General features: G+C 45.7%; 1 protein-coding gene across 2 annotated transcripts in view; it reads left to right on the forward strand.

Moving 5' to 3' along the window:
- TEKT1 (tektin 1) overlaps window positions 1–14,858 on the forward strand; it is a 28,276-nt gene extending 13,418 nt beyond the window's left edge. Inside the window, exons 2-9 of one of the 2 annotated variants that reach the window (XM_006172520.3) lie at window positions 762–2,425; window positions 3,610–3,816; window positions 6,029–6,194; window positions 8,333–8,461; window positions 9,154–9,297; window positions 11,148–11,370; window positions 13,978–14,174; window positions 14,600–14,858. In XM_006172520.3, coding sequence (XP_006172582.2) covers window positions 3,627–3,816; window positions 6,029–6,194; window positions 8,333–8,461; window positions 9,154–9,297; window positions 11,148–11,370; window positions 13,978–14,174; window positions 14,600–14,807 — 1,257 coding nt within the window. In that variant the 5' untranslated portion in view covers window positions 762–2,425; window positions 3,610–3,626 and the 3' untranslated portion in view covers window positions 14,808–14,858. The remainder of the gene's footprint in view (window positions 1–761; window positions 2,426–3,609; window positions 3,817–6,028; window positions 6,195–8,332; window positions 8,462–9,153; window positions 9,298–11,147; window positions 11,371–13,977; window positions 14,175–14,599) is intronic. The other variant, XM_014557799.2, reaches the window with a different exon arrangement.
- Window positions 14,859–18,955: the final 4,097 nt, after the last annotated feature.

The raw sequence follows: 18,955 nt of genomic DNA on the forward strand, positions 1-18,955 counted from the left end.
CCATCCATGTTGCTGGAAATGGCAGAATTTTCGTTCTTTTTTATGGCTGAGTAGTGTTCCATTGTATACATCTACTACATCTTCTTTATCCAGTCAGCTGTTAGGTGGCTTCCATTATCTCACTGTTTTTAATCCATGTTACATTTTATGTCATCTTGTTTCATTTTATTTATTTTAGTGGTTACTCTCTCATGCAAGTGATACCAGTTTTCTGTTTATGGGTGTGATGTAGGGACGCCTTTTAAAATAATTTTGCTTACATGTAGATATGAGTGTGTTTGAAGAAAAATATCAAAATAATTTTACAGGTGGTACATGGATATGTCAAAAATGAAGAAGTTGGTACTAGACTGACTGAACTTTGGGAAACATAGTTTTATTCCGACCAACAAAAATCTCAGAATCACTTAAAACTCAAATGCGCCTTGCCTGAGGATTCCTAACTCTGAATATAAGCTTTGGCTGTCCACTTACTAATTTAGCAAATTCTAAGTCTTGAGTTGTATATCTGCTTTACATTCTCTTATTCCCTACCCAATACTGATGCCAGATACACTGAGTAATTATTGATAATAAGCTGTTCCACACTTGATTGGACTCATTCCTTTGCTGGCCTGTGTGGGTGCAAAATAAGGTTTTTCTTTTGAAAATATTTTCAAATAGTTGCAATTACACTTAAACTATAAAATAAACAGTTGAAAGAGAGTTCTTTTTTTCTTTTTTGTTTTTCTTTTCTTTTCTTTTCTTTTTTTTTTTTTAAGTGTATTAAGAGATGCAACAGCCTCCAAGTTTAGTCATTTCAGAGGGCAGAAGCAGCGGAGGAGAGCCCAGCTGGCAGGACTCAACCATAAACATTAGTTCTTTGGTAAGGGTCTCAAGGTTTTTCTAGTTCCCTCCACCCCATGGGGGAGGGGGGAGGATTAAATCTGTGTACGGATGCAAAATACAATGGCGACCCATGATCATAATTCATACAGCTAATTTCATGTACTTTGACCAATTCTATCATATTCCTAGCAGGTCCAAGAAATTTCCCTTCCTGTAACCTGCGGTGGGGGGACCCCAGGGTCGGGGCCTCCAAAGGAAACCATTCAGGGTTATTTCGCTCCAGGTTGCCGCCCCTTTTTCTCGCCTAAGTAGGAAAGGAGACCCGCCTACCCCACGCACTCAGGAGCCGGACCACCTTCTTCAGGTGTCCTTGTGAATGCAACCCAAGGCTGGGGCTGGGGCTCGGGCCCTTCCCCCGGTGGGAAACCCGGGCTCCACTCCCTGCACACCCACCAGCAGCCGAGACTGGGGACTCTCCTGCTGGGGTGTGGGTGGGGCGGGGCAATTTCGCTCCGAAAGTAGCCCCTCCTCTGAGGGGCGCGGAATATGAATATGCAACACGAGATCCTGGGCGCACACCTGGACCAGCCACGTGTTTAATATTCATGACGCTTCGTGGTTTCCCCAGGCGCTAACGAAGGGCTCGCGAGATGTTAACGGGGCGGGCTACACGAGGCAAAGCCTCCTCTGACTGGTTGCCCTTAGAGGGAGGCTGCCTTTGATTGGCTGGCATAAAGGACGGTGCTGCCGGTTTGCCATTTGGGCGGGAGATTTGAATACCCATTTTCTTCATTTCAGGCCGTGTGGACAAGGACCTAGGCCAGCAATCTGCATGTCCCCCCAGACTGTGTAATTCCTTTATTTTCTACGTATTAGTGCCTTACCAATATTATAACCATAAAAAACATACTCTGAACACTACTCTCAGTCTGGGAGCTCCAATCCACTCCTTTTGTAGATGTAAAAACTACTCCTGACTCCTAGTCTGAGTCCGGCCACCGCCCTAGTCTGTCCTCTGAGGGGCAGGCCTAGGGTGTGAGGACCGGCTCCTCCGCCCACCTCCTCTCAACCCCCTCGCAGCCGCGGCAAACCCAGGAATCTCTCGCGCCTAACTCCCTGTAGCGCCAGGTTTGTGGCTCAGTGGTCCCGGGCCAGCCGACGGCTGCGAGGACGGACGTGGAGACACCGTCCAGCCCAACCCTGAAGCACACCTGGGGAGTCCCAGATCCAGTGAGAGCAGTGCGGCCGGAGGTGACCCAGCCGCAGAACTCCGGACTCCTAGCTAGGGGTTTTGGTCGCTGTCTCCTGCTTGGTGTCCCGCCTCTTCGTGGTAGGTTGAGACGGCCGAGCATCTGGTCCGAGCTCTCCCAGGCCACATTCCTGTGTCTCCAGAGCTGGGAAAACACAGAACTCGCGCCTGCGCAGAATCTTCCAGCGATGCTGCTTCGCACTAGACCGCGCCCCCTTTGCCTTGGTAACGCGTCATTGGTTGCCATGGAGACCGTGCTGTTTACCTCCCAGTTCTACAAGAGCCCCGAGCTCCAGCTAGGGTAAGGAGCCTCCCACCCTGAAGTTGCGTAGTAGTTCTGTCCTTGAGGTAAGTAAACCCCGGCCCCACCCCATCAACCCTTTACTGTAGCCTCAGACCTACCTAAAGTCTCGTGCCCACTGGGATCAGGCCGAATTTGGGTTTAATTTCGACCTCATTTAGCCCTAATTTCGATTTCTCTGGGAGCTACTCAGACTTATCCAGGAGTCTTGGGTTAAATTTTGAGTCCCACACGCAGACAAACTTGGTAGGGGCCATAGGAGGGACTGGATTAGGAGACCCATGTTGTCAGAGGGTGCTGGGTGACCTGGGGCTCAGCCTGGTCCAGATCTGACCCCATTTACATCCTTGTATATTTCAAAGACTTTAGAGATCCAGAAGACTTTAGGGACAGGTGCTCAGATTTTGGGGAAGGGAATGTGGCTGGGGGCAGACTTTAGCCCTGTCTGAGGAAGGCAGTTCTCACAGGCAGAGCTGTGTGCAGATGAGGTGGTGAAACAGTCGTCTCTCTGTTGCTGCTGGCCTCTGCCTGCTGACTCCTCATGCATTCTTCTTCTTGTTCTCTCCTTTTCTTTGTCCTGGGAAAGTTTTGTTTCTTTCATCTGCTGAATAGGCTCAATAACCAATTGTCAGTTTATAGATGTTATGTTTGTCCATTTTTTTAGAAACATATCTGAGTTCATCTGTTTAGCAATCCCTACTAAAACTGAACACTGCCCTATGACCCAGAAATTCTAACGAGTCATAAAAAATGCATGCATGTGTTCACCAAAAAACATTTATGGGAATATTCATAGCATTCTCATGATAGTCCCTAACTGGAAACCACAAATAATAGAAAACAGAGATAAATATCAGTATATTCATCCAATGGTATACTACACTTCAACGAAAATGAACAAACTACAGCTGAGTGATACTGATAAATCTTAGAACATGATGTTGAGTGAAAGGAGTCAGATATAGAAAGGTACATAGTGATTCCATTTATATTGAGTTCAAAAACATGAAAAACAAACTTATAGCATTAAAAGTTGGAATAGTGATCACTGCATGGTAGGGTAGTTGGGGTGGGTGTGTGAAGAATTGTGGCCAGAGGTATGAGGTGCTGGTAATGCTCATTTCTTGATCTTTAATAAAAACCGATGCTAAAAAAAAAAAAAAAAAAAAAAAAAAAAAAAAAAGGACAACTTGCTTTCAGTGAATCTAAAAGAAATTCTGCTTTTGACCAGGACTTTGGAAACCTCAAATGGCCAAAATACTACAACCTCCACCCAAATTCCTGCCCTCAGAGTGGCACATTGCTAACAAGAGCCAGTACCACAGAGCAGAGGCCCAAAGGTCTCGGTCCGAGCGTCTGGTGGCAGAAAGCCAGAGGCTTGTGGATGAAATTGAAAAGACCACAAGAAAATCTCAGAGCGATGTGAACAAGAAACTAGGTAAGACAAGGCACTTGGTAAATCTGAGAACATGTCTGGATGATACTGTCGACGTATAGCCTCTAAACTGTCATTTGCATTTCATGTTCAGGAGTGGCAACATATTATCTTGAAATATTAGTGAGAAATGTGTATTCTCCAGGTTCTATATTTAAGTTCACTGATAACCCACTGATTTTCAGCTAGCCATCATTCACTATTTTATTGATTTGATACATATCTGTTGAGCATCTAAGAACATCCATGGACTCAGCACTGAGACTATCACAGAGAATGATCAGAGTCTCTGTTTTTTAGAGGCTACTGGATTGAGGAGGAGAAAGCTACAAAAATTAATAATTAGAATATAGATGGGTGCTGGGGGGAAGGGGTAAATCAGTAGGGCTGGGGAAGGCACTGGGGGTTTGGGAAAAACTTCCTAGAGAGGAAATTTGAGCTGAGTCTTAAAAAACAGTAATGCTCTCTTGACAATTTCATTCTTGCAAACATGATTTAAAAGGTGGTGCTCTTAAATGAGCAAAGTAAGAATAAACATAAAGTGAAATAAACAAAACCTCCCAAATGCCAAGAAGTGATAAACCAGAGGTCACAAACTCAACAGTCTATCAGGGTTGGACAGGTACCATAAGGGTTTGAATAAGACCTAACCCTAAGGCAGTAGGGAGTGGTGGGGTCTGCAGGACACTGGGAGAAAACATGCTCCATGTAAGGAAGCAGCTGCTACTTAACTTCAACCCATTTGGATCCACTATTGCCAAATTGCATGATTTTTTTTTAAAGAAAATCTAGAAAGATGGAATTTTACCCATTTTTTAAACACTGTATTGATGTATTTATAACACTGAGCAGGATGAACAAACACATCTATAGATAAAATCTGGTCTAAGGGCTGCCAGTTTTTCAACCTCCAGGAAACCAAAGCTTCCTTCAGGCCTGCAAAGTTAGATGTTAAGCTTCTCCTGATGGGTTGATCCTTACCCCTGATACCCGTCTATAGGCAGGCATGTTCTAAATAATTGTGCAGATAGGTAGGTGTTAGAAATGAGGATAAACCATTCTTTTTTTTTTTCAGTAACTATGTTTTAATAGATATGAGAACAAAGTTTTCAAGGTCTGAATGTTAACTTCATTGATTCTTGACTCATTTAAAAAATTAGCCTTTACAATGGCATTGAGGAAGAATGAAGCTGGAAGACTTCCACTGTAGATTCTAAGGCCTGTTATAAGTGTCCTTAGTGCGACACTGAAGAACCTTACTGAACACACCTCCCTAGTTTGTATGTCTTTCAACTCCATCCAGAGAGACCTTACACAAGGTCTCAATTCTGATGACCATATTGAATAACTCCTCAATTCTGAAGTCTTTGTTGACCTCCCACAGCGTCCTGCCTTTGAGCCACTGCTGTACATTTTTACAGAGTTTTTAGAATAGTCACATCGAGTTGAAATGATCTGTTTACACGTCTGCCCCACTGCTTGTGAGTAGGGCAGAGGCTGTGCATCACTACTGTATCTCCTGGACCTCGTGCAGTGCCTGACATATTGTAGGTGCTCAATAACAAATATATTGGATTTTTGAGTGAACTTTAACAACAGAAGGCCAGGAGATATTGTTCTAAGCCAAGGAGCTAGCTTGGACCAGATAATAAAGGCAGGATGCATGTAGTACTGATGAGGTTCAAGTTGATGTATAGAGTCCATGAGGGGAACAGCAGGATGGAGATGAGAGAGAGATGAAGCTGGACCAAACCAGAGGAAGACCTTGAATTTGGAAGGTTCAGTTCAGTAGGTAGCCAGTTAGAATTTAGGAGTTAGAGGTAGAAATCTGGGCGTCATCACATAATGATAGTAAGAGAAGCCAGAGGTGTGGATTAGATGACCCAAAGACTATACTAAAAGAGAAGAAGAGGGCATAGGATGAGGAGGGGCAAGGGAAGAGTTGGGGAACAAAAGTTCAGGCAGATGGACAAAGATGAGACAAAGATCACATCACTCCTTTCCTTCCTTCCTTCCTCCCTTCCTTCCTTCCTTCCTTCCTTCCTTCCTTCCTTTCCTATAAATACGAAGAGGTAAAGATGCCCCCAAGTAGCACCATTCTAAGAAGAAAAGGAAATATCTCAGGTAGTTTTACAATAATCTTCAAGTTTCTAATCCAAGAGTTGGCTGCGCTGGGACCAGATTAACCCTGGTATAACTTCTCTGTGTGCCTCAGAGCAGAGACTTGAGGAAGTCAGGTTCTGGAAGAAGGAGTTGGATGACAAACTTGAGCAGCTTGTATATGCAACTGAAGATCTGCTCGCATATCAGACCAGATTGGAGAAAGCCCTGGAGAGCTTTAAAGAGCCCTTGCACATCACTGAAAAGTGCCTGGAATACAGGTAGGAGGGAAGGTTCCTCTAATGAATCATCCGTTGTGAGAAATGAAATGCTGGGTGGAAAAAGCTGACTGTGCCAGGTGCTGGATTAGAATGAGGCAAAGGAGCATGTGTTCTTTCAGAGCCTGAAGTTACCTCGGCATGCCCATGGTGCTGGACCATGCAAGGAGCACTGGGCTTGGTTCATTTCCAAACTCCACTCTTGACTAACTTAACTCAAATATAAGTTAGGACTAGGTTTGGCTGTGGGTATCAGAAACTGGCAAATAACATTGAACTTAAATGAGGTAGTTTCTTTGTCTCTCACATTTAAGGAGTCTGGGATAATTCAGGGTTGGCATGGTTTGCCACAGTGGTCAGGCTTCCAGACCTTTTCTATCTTGTTGCTCTGCTGCACATGGCTTTCACTCCCAAGGTTACCTCATGATTCAAGATGGCAGCTGGAGCTCCAGCCATTATGTCTACCTTCCAACAAGGAGGGATAATTAGGGTTTGGCATTCAAATTTCTATTTGCATCCCATTGACCAGAGTTTAGTCACATGGCCACATCAATAGATTCCAGGAAATGGTGGTCTTTATTTGGGGCAGGCAGAGCAGATACAGTTACTAGAGGACAAGTCTGCTCCCATACACAGAGCCACACGGAAGCACTTTGTAATCCAGAGAGCACTGTGCAAATGTACCTTTTTATTGTAATTTCCCTCTTGTAAGTCCTGTGAGTAGAATGATCCTCTCTGCTCTGGAGTGATACTGATTTCCAGACCTAATCCCTGCTGCAGCCCTGGCCGGAGCTCCCTAATAGGTCTTCTCACTGCCAGCGTAGCCCCTTCCCATCAAGTGCATCCCCCGTACTGGCTTTGAGTGAACCTTCCCAAATGCAGATTTTCACAGGTCACTCCCATGCTTCAAATCCTTTCATTAACCCTATGCCCTAATACCTTCAAGATAAAGTTCAAACTTCTTAGCTTCGAAAATGAGGTTCATCATGGATGGGCCGCCAGTGACCCTTCCAAGCCGGTATCTCTTCCCAACAGCGGGATGTGCTTTAGATGTGCTGAGCTACTTCAGTTTCCCAAATGCACCATGGCTCTGTCCACAGTTCCTCCCTCCTGGAAAACCCTGTGCCCTCAGGGAGCTTAGCCAGGACCCTCTGCAGCACCCAGGCAGCCATCCCACAGCCAGAATTAGAGAGTTTGTGAAGCAAAGAGAAGTAGCAGATGCTCAAAGAGGCCCACATCTGGTTGGCTCAAGTCCACACCTAAGGGAGATTAGGATGTAGAGGTTGCTAAGTGGATTGAGTACGTGCTGCTCTGTGCCAGGTACCATGCTGTCTGCTTTCACATCTCCGTCGTTCCTTGCCACAGCCCTAGGAAGTACTAATAGTTATCCCCATTTCACAGAAGAGGAAACAGAGGCACAGATAAGTTAGACAACGTGCCTGAGGTCACACAGCTGGTGAGTGGTGGAGCCTTCCTCCCCGGCACTACCACGCAGGTGGGAAAGAACAAAATGTCAGCCAGTGACCGGTCAGTTCTGGGAGCAGGTGGTTAGAAGCGTGTGTAATGCCCAGTTCTGTGACATTGGCTAAGTTACTTAACCTCTCTGAAGCTCAGTTTCCTCACCTGCACTGGAAAGGTTACATGAGGATGAGTATTCCTGTGAAAAGCTCAGCACAATGCTGGTCACACAGTGAGTGCTCAGTGGTGGGGTGATATTAATGGCGGCATTACTATTGTTCATTATTATTATTATTATTATAAAGCGTCTTTCTGGATTCAGTCCTTGTCAAAAAAACAGGACTAAGATCAAGGAGGAAATAGATGTCTTTAAAATTCTAAGTTAAAGACAATGTTTCCAATAAACAGTAAGAAGGAAAAGGCTTCAGGACTGATGGCCACATTAAGGCCAAGAAGTCCAGCTGGCATTTTTCAAACCAAGTGACCAGTCACCGATTAATTTTCCTCCGTTGTGTTTTGGCTATTTTGAAGTTGCATAGACACCAACTGCACGTACATCCCCATCATGTCATCTAGATGGATCGGGTGCTACTCAACCCAGCTGTCCAGATAGTTTTAAAAGTTAGCAAATGTCGAGTAGCCTCGCTTCACGGGGGCTGACAGTCCACCGTTCCCTCCATCAGGGAGAAGCGAGTTGGCATCGACTTGGTCCACGATGAAGTAGAACAGGAGCTGATCAAGGAGGCCGAGATCATCCGGGGGGTGATGGCCCTGCTGACCCGCACCCTGGAGGAGACGTCCGAGCAGATCAGGTGTGGCTGTCCAGGACCTGCCCTCACATCTGCACTGGGAGTATCTAGAAAAGGCGGTGCCCACCAAGGCTGTGCTCCATGAAACCCCAGAACAAATGGGGTTTCATGTCCCACAAGCCCTTTCCATGCCCCATGGTGGCCCAGGAACACCCAGAGTAAGAACTGGACAACTTTTCATGCGTGACAGTCGCCCTCTGGTGGTAGGTTTCACTCTGATTATAAAGCCATTTGCTGGCGGGGAGCTGACTTCTCACAAACAGGATGCTATGACATCAGAAAATGTCACAGTTGGAGGGAAGAACATTTGGCGGGGGGGAATTAGGTTTTTTGGGTTTTTTTTTTTTTAGAGGAGGTACTGGGGATTGAACCCAGGACTTTGTGTATGTTAAACATGCGCTCTACCACTTGAGCTATACCCTCACCCCCAGAGGGAAGATCTTGAAGTCCAGGCTTGGATATGTTACTTTGTCACGAAGTGTCTAATAGGGTGTGTGTGTGTGTGTGTGTGTGTGTGTGTGTGTGTCTGTGTCTGTGTGTTTGTGTGTGTGTCCGGGGATGGGAAGGCAGAGGAAGTGCCACCATCCTGCACTAGACCCAGCTTTAGCTTCATTTTCCAGGGTCTCCCAAGAACTCGGCATAGGTACCACCTGGGCCTTTCCGAGGGAGAAACCCAGTTTACCTTCTCCCTTTAGGCTGAACCGCTCTGCCAAGTACAATCTTGAAAAAGATTTGAAGGACAAGTTTATGGCACTGACCATTGATGATGTCTGCTTCTCCCTCAACAACAACTCGCCAAACATCAAATATTCTGAGAACGTCATGAGGGTTGAGCCAAAGTGAGTGGGTTGCTGCTGGCCCGGCCATGCTGTCCTCCTCCCTGCTGTGTGACCTCCCAGGGCTTCGTGGACAGGCGGGTAGGACCTCACACATCATCCTGACCGCAGGCTGAGAGCCAGGAAGAGGCAGGCCTGGGGCAAAGGCAGGCGCTGAGCAGGGACTAACCTGACCCAGGGCCCAGAGGCTCCTCGGCCCTCCAGGTTGGGCCCCACTTTAAGAAAATCTGATATGAAATCTCTAAACCTCTGGGATTTATTCATTTACATATTTTCATTTTTAACAAGTAAAAGAATTTAAAAACATATAAAGGGCAAGGTGATAATTTCCCCTTATCTACTCCTTTCCATTATTACACCCCCTGAGATGACCAGTGTTATCTTTATGTTCATACAAACATGTATACACTCACGTACACAAATAAATTTTGTTTCTTTACAAAAATGGGATTATATCAAATACCTTTTCTGTAACATCTAACTTACATTTTTAAGTAACATTACATCACAAATCTAACTCATCATAATTTCTAAAGCATTCTTTTTGAACTAAGGAATATAGACAGAAAAGCACACAAATAATAATAAATATGGTTTAATGAATTATTGTTTTCACTGTCTTTTGCTGTATTAACAAGTTACCCTCAAACTTAGCAGCTTAGAAGCAATAAACGTGTGTTATCTCCCAGCTTCGGTGGGTCAGGAACCCAGGCACTGCTCAGCTGGATGCCTCTGGCTCATGCCTATAGTCAAACTGTCTGCTGGGGCTGCAGTCTCACCGGAAAGCTTGGCTAGAGTGGGGTGGGGGATCCACTTCCAAGCTGACTCATGTGATTATGACGTCTTGCCACCTGAGCCTCTCCACGAGGCTGTCCCATGACAAGGCAGCTGGCTTCTTCTGCAGTGAGTGATCCAGAAGAATGCAAAACAGAGAGGGCACCCGAGATACAATCCACAGTCTTCTTTCAACCTAATCCCAGAAATGACCTCTCATCACGTCTGTTTGTGAGAAATGAGCCAATGAAGTCCTCCCACACTTCAAGGAAAGGGGACACTACAAAGGTGAATTCCAGGAGACACAGGGGTCACTGGGGACCATCTGAGAGGCTGCCACTAGCCACACAGCAAACAATCTCCATGTAACCACCAACCAGATCAAAAAATAAAACATTACCACCAACACAGAAACCCCCACCCTGTCCCCTCTTGATCAGTGTCCTCTCCCTCCCCCTCAAAGATAACCACACTCCTGACTTCCAATAGGGTTGTTTTTTCCTGCTTTGCATGTATTAAACAGCATCTTAAACTATGTATTTTATGTGTCAGTTTCCTTCCAATCAACCTTATTTTGAGAATCCTCGCTGTGATATAAAGCAGTTCCTTGTCAAACTAGCAGTTTATTCATTTATTTATAGCTTTTCAGTATAGAATCCTGTTTTCCTAGTTTATTCAGTGTGTTATCATCTGTGACTTTAATAATTTATTTTGATACTTAAATTGGCCCTCCCTGTGTGATTGTGACCAAGTTACTCCACCTTTCTGAGCCTCAGTTCTTGTCATCTGTCAAATGGGGGTATGAAAGTTAGCTCACTCGGCCATGGCGAGGATTAAATGAGATGATGTCTGTAAAGGGCCAGCCCAGTGCCTGGCCCAGAGCACAAGAGTTTCCCCAATGTGGCAGCTATCACCGCTGACAGACAACCATTCAGTCTCCCTAGAGATGGGGAAATCTAGGTGCTCCTGAAGACAGGGGGAGGCCTAGCTTCTCAGGGGCTTCCAGTAGCTTGTCCCTTCCCCACACCCCCACCTGCGGTCCAAATACATGGTGAATGAATGCATGGGTTCTGTTTCAGCTCCGTGAGTCTGGAGGACTGGCTGGACTTCTCCAACACCAACGTGGAGAAGGCGGACAAGCAGAGGAACAACTCCCTGACGCTGAAGGCCCTGGTGGACCGCATCTTGTCCCAGACAGCCAGCGACCTGTGCCGGCAGTGTGATGTGGTGGACACGGCGTTCAAGAACGGCCTGAAGGAGACCAAGGACGCCAGGGACAAGCTGGCTGTTCATCTGGCCAAGGTGAGCTCCCTGGAGGAGACAGGGAAGAGCACATTTGGAAGGTTTCACCCTGGAAACCTAGGATGACCTCTGAGCGCATCATCTAGGGTTAACTGAGGAGTAAAGGTCATTCACCTCTCTCCGTCTCAGCAGCAGGCTTCGGGCTTTGGGGGGCTACAGCGGGACTTGGCCCCACTCCGGGCCTCCTTTGTTACTCACGGCTGCAAAGAACAGGCTATCTCATCACTCTGGGCCTTAGCTCCTCCTTCTGTGGAATATCTTAGACATTTATAGACTCCTGTTAGATTGTTCTCCTGATGTTTACCTTTTAATTCTCCATCACCTTTCGGATTAATCACTCCCAGTCGAAGGGTAGTTAGAAGCTCTTAATTGCATAGTTAAGTGGATTTTGAAGTATGGAAATTTCCTTTGCACTTGCTTTGGGGTCCAAAAAAACACTTCTGGAACTTGGAAAATATTTCTTCTGCAAACGTGCATGGGAACGGAGGTCTGGCTTCGTGTCTTAACATTTGGCAGCGTAGGAAGCAAATAAAGCAGCTTGATAATACTTGTGATTCAAATCATGCTAGTTGTTGAAATGTCTTTTCCACAGTAAGCATATGAAAGCACTGTCTTGCCTTGTGATTTTAGGTTGACTCATTAAGAAATATTTTTAAGCGTGGAGCAAAAGCTCATCTCCAAAGCCCCTCAGTGTTTGATAACATTGGTTGAGAGTGGTTGTTTTCGTTCAGAAAAATTTTAATCTTGGCCCCGAGCTAAAAGAAATCACAAGAAAATTTTACCACTACTAAACCAATATGCTGCGGAGCAGTCGGGCCAGCCAGGATAATCAGCTTGCGTTTCTGAACGTCTTCTGTATGAGACTGTAATGGTGGACACGTGACATTGTACATTGGTCAAAACCCGTAGAATGTACAATGCGAAGAGTGAACCCTAATGTAAACAATGGACTTTAGTTAAGAAATAATGTGTCATTGTTGGTTCATCAGCTGTAACAAACATACCACACTAATACAAGAGGTTAATAGTAGGGGAAACTGTGTGTGGGAGGAGATAGGGTATATGTGAAAGCTATACTTCCTGCTCACTTTTGCTGTAAATCTAAAACTTCTTTTAAAACTAAAATCTGTTACTTAAAAAAAAAAATTCTTGTTTCACAGTTTATACAAAAACAGGGAGCAGACTGGATTCGGCCCCCAGGCCATCGTTTGCTGATTCCTGATCTAACCCACAGTATCAGTAATTTTGTTTTAAAGAATCTGTGTATTTTGGATTTAAGTATTTGTAAAATGTAAGAGAATTTGGTCTGATGTTTTTAAACTATGACTTAAAATACGTAATTAAATAGTTAATCCAGCCTTATGATTTTAAGTTGAAATTTTAAATTTGAAGTCTTTGTTAAAATAGTTGAGAACTTAAGATTAATTCTTTTTACTAATTTACTAGATTGGCAAGATCTTTTAAGAACTCTGGAAGGCCTTGTTTAAGACAATTCAAGTATTTATAAAAGTTATATATCACATTTATAAATTCTGCTTTACACAAATGTTCAAACACAAACTAAGTTTGAAGTGGGAGCAACTATTACTCATAATCAATTTAAAGTGATTGTTAACATTTGCTAAATTTAAAAATAGTATCATGTCTATGAGCTGAACTTAAGAAAAGTATAAGAAATGTTAAGAAAATGTTAAAGAAAACCAGATGTAATGTGTGGACCTTGTTTGGCTTCTAATTTGAACAAACCAACTCTTACTAAAAATATATGAGATGATCAGGGAAATTTGAACGCTAGGTTATTAGGGGATAACAAAGAATCTTTCTTTTGTTTGTGTGTGTGATAAAAGTATTGCATTTATGTTTAAAAAGAGTCCTTATGTCTTAGAAACACAAACTCAAGTATTTAAGACTGAAATAATATCTGGGATTTACTTTAAAATAATTAAGCTAACGGCAGGGGTGGAGAGAGGGTATTATAGATAAAACAAGGTTGGCCTGTATTGCTCATTGCTTAAATTGATGGTGGGCCCATGAAGTTCATTATACTATCTGTGTTCATGTATGTTTGGAAATTCCTATAATGCAAAGCTTAAAAAGAGGGGAAAAAAAGCTTACAGGAAAAATAAAATTTTAAACTAAATATTAACCTAAAAACCCGAGTAACTTCTGAGTAATCTTTTCTGTGCACAAAGCCACCGTCAAAGAAACCAACAAAACTCAGATTAAACTGCTCACTCTTTCTTCAGGCCTCTAGGGGGCAGAACTGGTACTAGCAGGTGGATTGATAAGGAAATGGGCAGCTTTCCGCCCATGATACAAAAGTACTTTGTGCCAAGGTAAGTGGGCAGCCTCCAGCCTTTGCTGAGGGCCTTCTCCAGGGAACCCAGGCTTTTGGGAAGGAGATGAGAAAACAATGGCCACTCATGCCCATTCCATCCGTGAGGTTCTGAGGTGGGGTGAGTTACCTTGCCCACCAGCAATCACCACTACAGGGAAGAATTCTGGGGCCCCGCTTGGAGGTCCCCTCTCCCCAACCTTCTAAGACTGTCTGCTGTTGAGTTTTGAGGAACACAGCCTGGCCTCACCTACTCTAATCCTCTTTGGAAGGTCATGGAAGAGATTGCCTCCCAGGAGAAAAACATTACAGTTCTGGAAAAAGCCATCCTCGACCAGGAAGGGCCCGCCAAGGTGGCTCACACACGCCTGGAGACCAGGACACATCGGCCTAACGTGGAGCTGTGTCGCGATGTGGCACAGTACCGGCTGATCCAGGAGGTTGGCGAGATCACCCACAACGTTGCGAGGTAGGCAGAGGGCTCATGGGGCCCCATTTAAACCTGGATCGTGAGCAGGGCGGGGCAACATCAGCGTGGGTGAAGGCGGCAGTGCGCCAGGGCCTTTGCATCTATAACGTTTGAGGGGCTCCTTCCTAGAGGGCAGTCTCTCCTAACTCCAGCCAATTGCAGGGAATGGATCCCAGGGTTTAAATGTTTCCAAAGTCCAAATCCAGATGCTCAGGTAAAATCTTTAAACATTGGCAGTTCATGGGTTTGTCTGCCTTGTGTATCTGGCCTGCAGCCACCAATTTGAAATCTCTGTCTTAAGGAGGAGACAGGGGAAGACACATCAGTTTGGAGTCTGCACTGCAGAAGGGAATATATATCTCTTTCCTCTGAAATAGTGACGTGGAGGGATAAATTATTCCTTTACGTTCTCCCTCTTGTCCTAGATTAAAGGAAACCTTAGCCCAAGCTCAAGCAGAGCTGAAAGGCCTGAATCGCAGGCAGCTCGCCCTGCAGGAGCAGATCCAGGTCAAAGAGAACACCATCTACATCGATGAGGTGCTATGTACGCACATGAGGAAGTCCATCCCCCTGCGGGATGGTGACGACCACGGGGAGTGGGCCGGGGGCCTCCGGCCCGATGCCATCTGCTGAGAGGAGGCTTCTCGTTAAGCCATTCTTAATAAACCAGGTCATAAAACAGTAGTATGGAACTCTCATTTCGGCTGGTGCGGTGGTTGTTTAAGGGACCAATTCGCTGTATTTGCACAGGCCATTCTTATGAGATCACAGGACTTGAGGCCTGGGGGAGGGGTCCAAGACATTTTCGTTTAGATTTATTTCAGTTCAGGGGTTGGGCTGGATCCCCTATTCAGACCATGCCCAGCTTCCTCCTGAGAGGACATGCAAACATTGCTCCTGGCTCTCAAGATTTCTCTTCCCTAGAAAACAATGTGGTGATTGCTGCCTTAGACCCCTGCCTGGTCTACAGGAAGCACGTCCAGGTCATACAGAACTTAGATGAGAGACGAGCAGCCCTGGGTCAGGAGTCCCCTGAGGTCTTCCCAGCACCTGTAGGCATCTCTCTGAGCCCTCCCCTGGGTGAAACTAAGACAGGCTGGGACCCGGGACCCTTTACTGCAGTGCTTGCACCTGGACAAACACCTCCTCGAGCAACAGAATACGAAGAAACTAAAAGGGACTAAAAATAACAGGACACATGCCCAGTCAGGGCAGTTATGAACAAGAAGACACAAAAAGGCCACAGACCAACTGCCATTTCTGAGGTGCCGGGAGCAAAAACAGGACTGCCCATGATCCCTGCACACAGTGCCACTGAGGGGGTGAACAGACCACCTAAGCCACTCTCTGGGCCCTGCCCACAGACTCGCCCCTGTTTTTACCCCATTTAAGGAACCAGCTTGCCCCTCCCCAAGCAAGGGCACCTGCTACTTGTTTTCGCTCCCTCGTGCTGCAGCCTGCCTTTCTCACCTGGCCTCTTAGCAATTTCTATTGATTAAAGAGTCCAAGAACCTGGGTGGGTAACAAGTTGATGAGGAAGGAGAAGCCCCAAGGGCCCTCCAGCTCCTAGGAGGTCAATCCTAGTGGGAGGGGTTGAGGAGCAGGCAAACCAGGTTGCTGTTTTCTGGGGCCATGGTGTGACAAAGTCACGCGTGCACGTGCATACACGCACATGCACACTCAGCTTGAGGGGACTGGAGGAAAGCTGACTGCTGGGCCCACATCCTTCCTTGCCTCTTTTTTGTAGGCGCAGCCAGGACTGCTGGGGACAACCAACCTTTGGCGAGTCTCCCATGACCGGTCCTCAGAAGAGGGACTCAGTGATTGCCCGGTAAACGCAGCTATGAGGGAATTAGTAGAAGCAGCCCTTCTCAGTTCTCAAACCCAGCTACATATTAGAATCACTGGTGGAGCTTTAAAAACTATCCTGATGGCTGAGGCTCACTTCCAGAGATGCTGACTCCATTGGTGTGGGACAGGGGAGGGGAAGGGACTAGGATGTTGATATTTTAAAAAAAAACAAAAAACACTGGAAGTGATTCCAGTTGCAGAAAGCACTGGACTAGCTGGCCAGATAAGGCGGGGGTTCTCAACCTTGGCTGCACACTGAAATCCCCAGGAAGCTGGGGGGAGGGTACAGCTCAAGTGGCAGAGCCCATGCTTAGCAGGCACAACGTCCTGGGTTCAATCCCCAGTACCTCCATTAAAAAATAAATAAGTAAACCTAATTACCTCCCCCCTGCCAAACTAAAATAATTAAATAATAAATAAATAAAATATTTTTTAAAAACACTCAGAAAGCTTAAAAAAAAGATCTCCAACCTAAAGATTCTGATTTAATTATGTAATTGGTCTGCCTGGGTATTAGGAGCGTTTAAAGCTTACAGGTGTTTCTAATGTGCAGAACCGTTAGGACAGAGTTGAGAACTATTAGGATAAGAGAATGAATGAGCGAGGAAATGAGGAAATGGGCGAAGACATCAGTATAGCTGTTGTTTTATAATAACTTTCAATGGAATACAATCTGAAAATACTGAATCACTATGCTGGAACCTGCGACTAATATAATATTGTAAATCAATTATACTTTAATAAAAAAAAATGAATGAGTGCATGAAGGAATCTACAGTCCTACACATCACCCAGAGGACCCTGTGAGGGGGTGTGCACGTGTGTGCACGTGTGTGTGTGTGTGTGTGTGTGTGTGTGATACGTGTGTTTAGTTGCAGGGATGAGGCTTACCCACATCATTTTAGCATTGTAAGGTTCACATGACTAGCCAATCTGCTTAATCATAGGGTTTAATCAGTAACTACCTGGGCGCTTGCCCCCTGCCCCAGCCGCCGGTTTCCCTGGTAACTAATGAGCCAGTCTGACATCAACTCCTGCTAGAAATGGCAGCCTCCTCCTCCCCTGAGTAACCAAGCTTGTTTCCGCATCCTGCTTGCTGTCCACCGTCCACCGTGTACTGTCGCTCCAGGCCTTCACTTCGGACTCGTAAGAGTCTCTACCCAATAAATCATTGATGTCTTTCTTTGGGCTCGTGGCTGGGCAATTCTGAGGCCTGCAGACCTGCAGGGTTTAGCCGACAGAGGCCTGTAGAAAGGAACTCATGTTTTTGGAGGGTCCACTCTGTAGCAGGCATTGGCCTAAATGCCCTAAATGTATTTCCTTGTTGAATCCTCACAACCACCCTGGACAGATAGACCCATGATGGACCCTGTTTATAGACATAAAGTCAAGATTCCCAGACGACTTGCCTGCAGTCACACAGGAGTCAATGTTAGAAACTGGACCAGACCCAGGTCTCCAGAAGCCAGTGCCATTCCCAAGTCCCACGGAAGTGACTGGCTCCATCTGCCCCTGGAGCCCCTTGGCCTGACCACCATTCATCCCCAGAGCCTGTCGGGCATCTAATTGCAGCTTAGCTAGTAGACATCCCTGGGGTTGTGGGGCAGTGCAGTCCAGGCTTAGTGGGAGTGAGAAAGACCACATAGGGAAAGGTCCCAGGACCCAGTCAGTGGAGGTCTTGGTCCCAAAGAGCTTGCCAGGGGATCATTCTAAGGACAGGAATGTTGGCTGGACAGACACTAAAGAATGTCTGCTGGACCAAGAGAGCCCAGAGGCCAGGCTGAGGATGGGGCCAGTATAGACACACAAGGTTCCCAATTGCCTTTTCTTAGGAAGGAAGTACTGACCTTTATTCTGACGTTACAACCTTCCCACAATCGTGTTCACAGAAAGTGAAATCAAATTATATTATGAAATGGGAGTAGATGGTAATTGTGATTTGTCCCAACCCTTGGCAAAATAAAAAATTGACCACTCTATACTAATATATCCAGTTTGTTGTTTGGTTAGTTGGTTATTGAGTTAAGAAATTAGAAAACCTAGAAACTGAAGTTTTCTCTGGGGGGTTGGGGGTGGAAGCCAGCTTGTAGTGAGCTGAGGGGGAAAAATAAGAGGCAAGGCAGAGGAGACAGCAGGTGTACATCTTTTGTAGATCAGTGCTTGTTCTAAGATTGGTGGCAGCAGCATCACCTGGGAGTCAGGAAAGCAAACTCCTGGTCCCTACCCCAGACCTACAAAGTCAGAATCTCGAGGAAAGGAAAGTGGTTGGAGAGATAAATGGGATTAAAGGATGGTTTCTGTGGTCGTTGTTGTAATGTAGAAAACCCTTGAGCTTTTTTCTAAAAACTTTTTATTGAAATGCAACATACCTCCAGAAAAACACACGTGTCACAAATGTACAACAGTTGGGTGCACTTCCCTGTTGAGGAACCCACGTAACTAACCTCAGACTGAGAAACAGAACACCAGTAGCCCTCTCATGCCTCCACCTATCTGACTTACAACGACAGAGACGAGTTTCACCTGTTCTTGGACTTGATATAAATGGAAGCAAATAGGATGTGGTCTTTCCTGCCTGGCTTCTTTCACTCCCTGTGCATTTGCAAGATCCACCTACATTGTTGCATCTGCCCGTAGATCCCTTGTTCTCACCGCGGCGAAGCAGTCCACCGTGTGACGACACCACTTACTACTGAGTGTGGGCTTCCCAATACGGGACTGTTGCAATCAGTGCAGCTATGAACATTCAAGTCCATGCCTGTTGTGAACATACCTAGAACCTAGGAGAGGAATTTCTGAAGACTCGATCCTGTTTAAATGCTGTTAAGAAAGAATCAGCAGAAAAGACATGAAGCTAACAGGAGAGAAGGGGTCAGTGAGAGAAAGAGGTCCCTGGGGAGGCGGGAAGCAAGAGATGGGAGGGGTGGGGG

This window comes from Camelus ferus, chromosome 16 (assembly GCF_009834535.1).
Source record: "Camelus ferus isolate YT-003-E chromosome 16, BCGSAC_Cfer_1.0, whole genome shotgun sequence".
Taxonomy (NCBI): Eukaryota; Metazoa; Chordata; class Mammalia; order Artiodactyla; family Camelidae; genus Camelus; species Camelus ferus.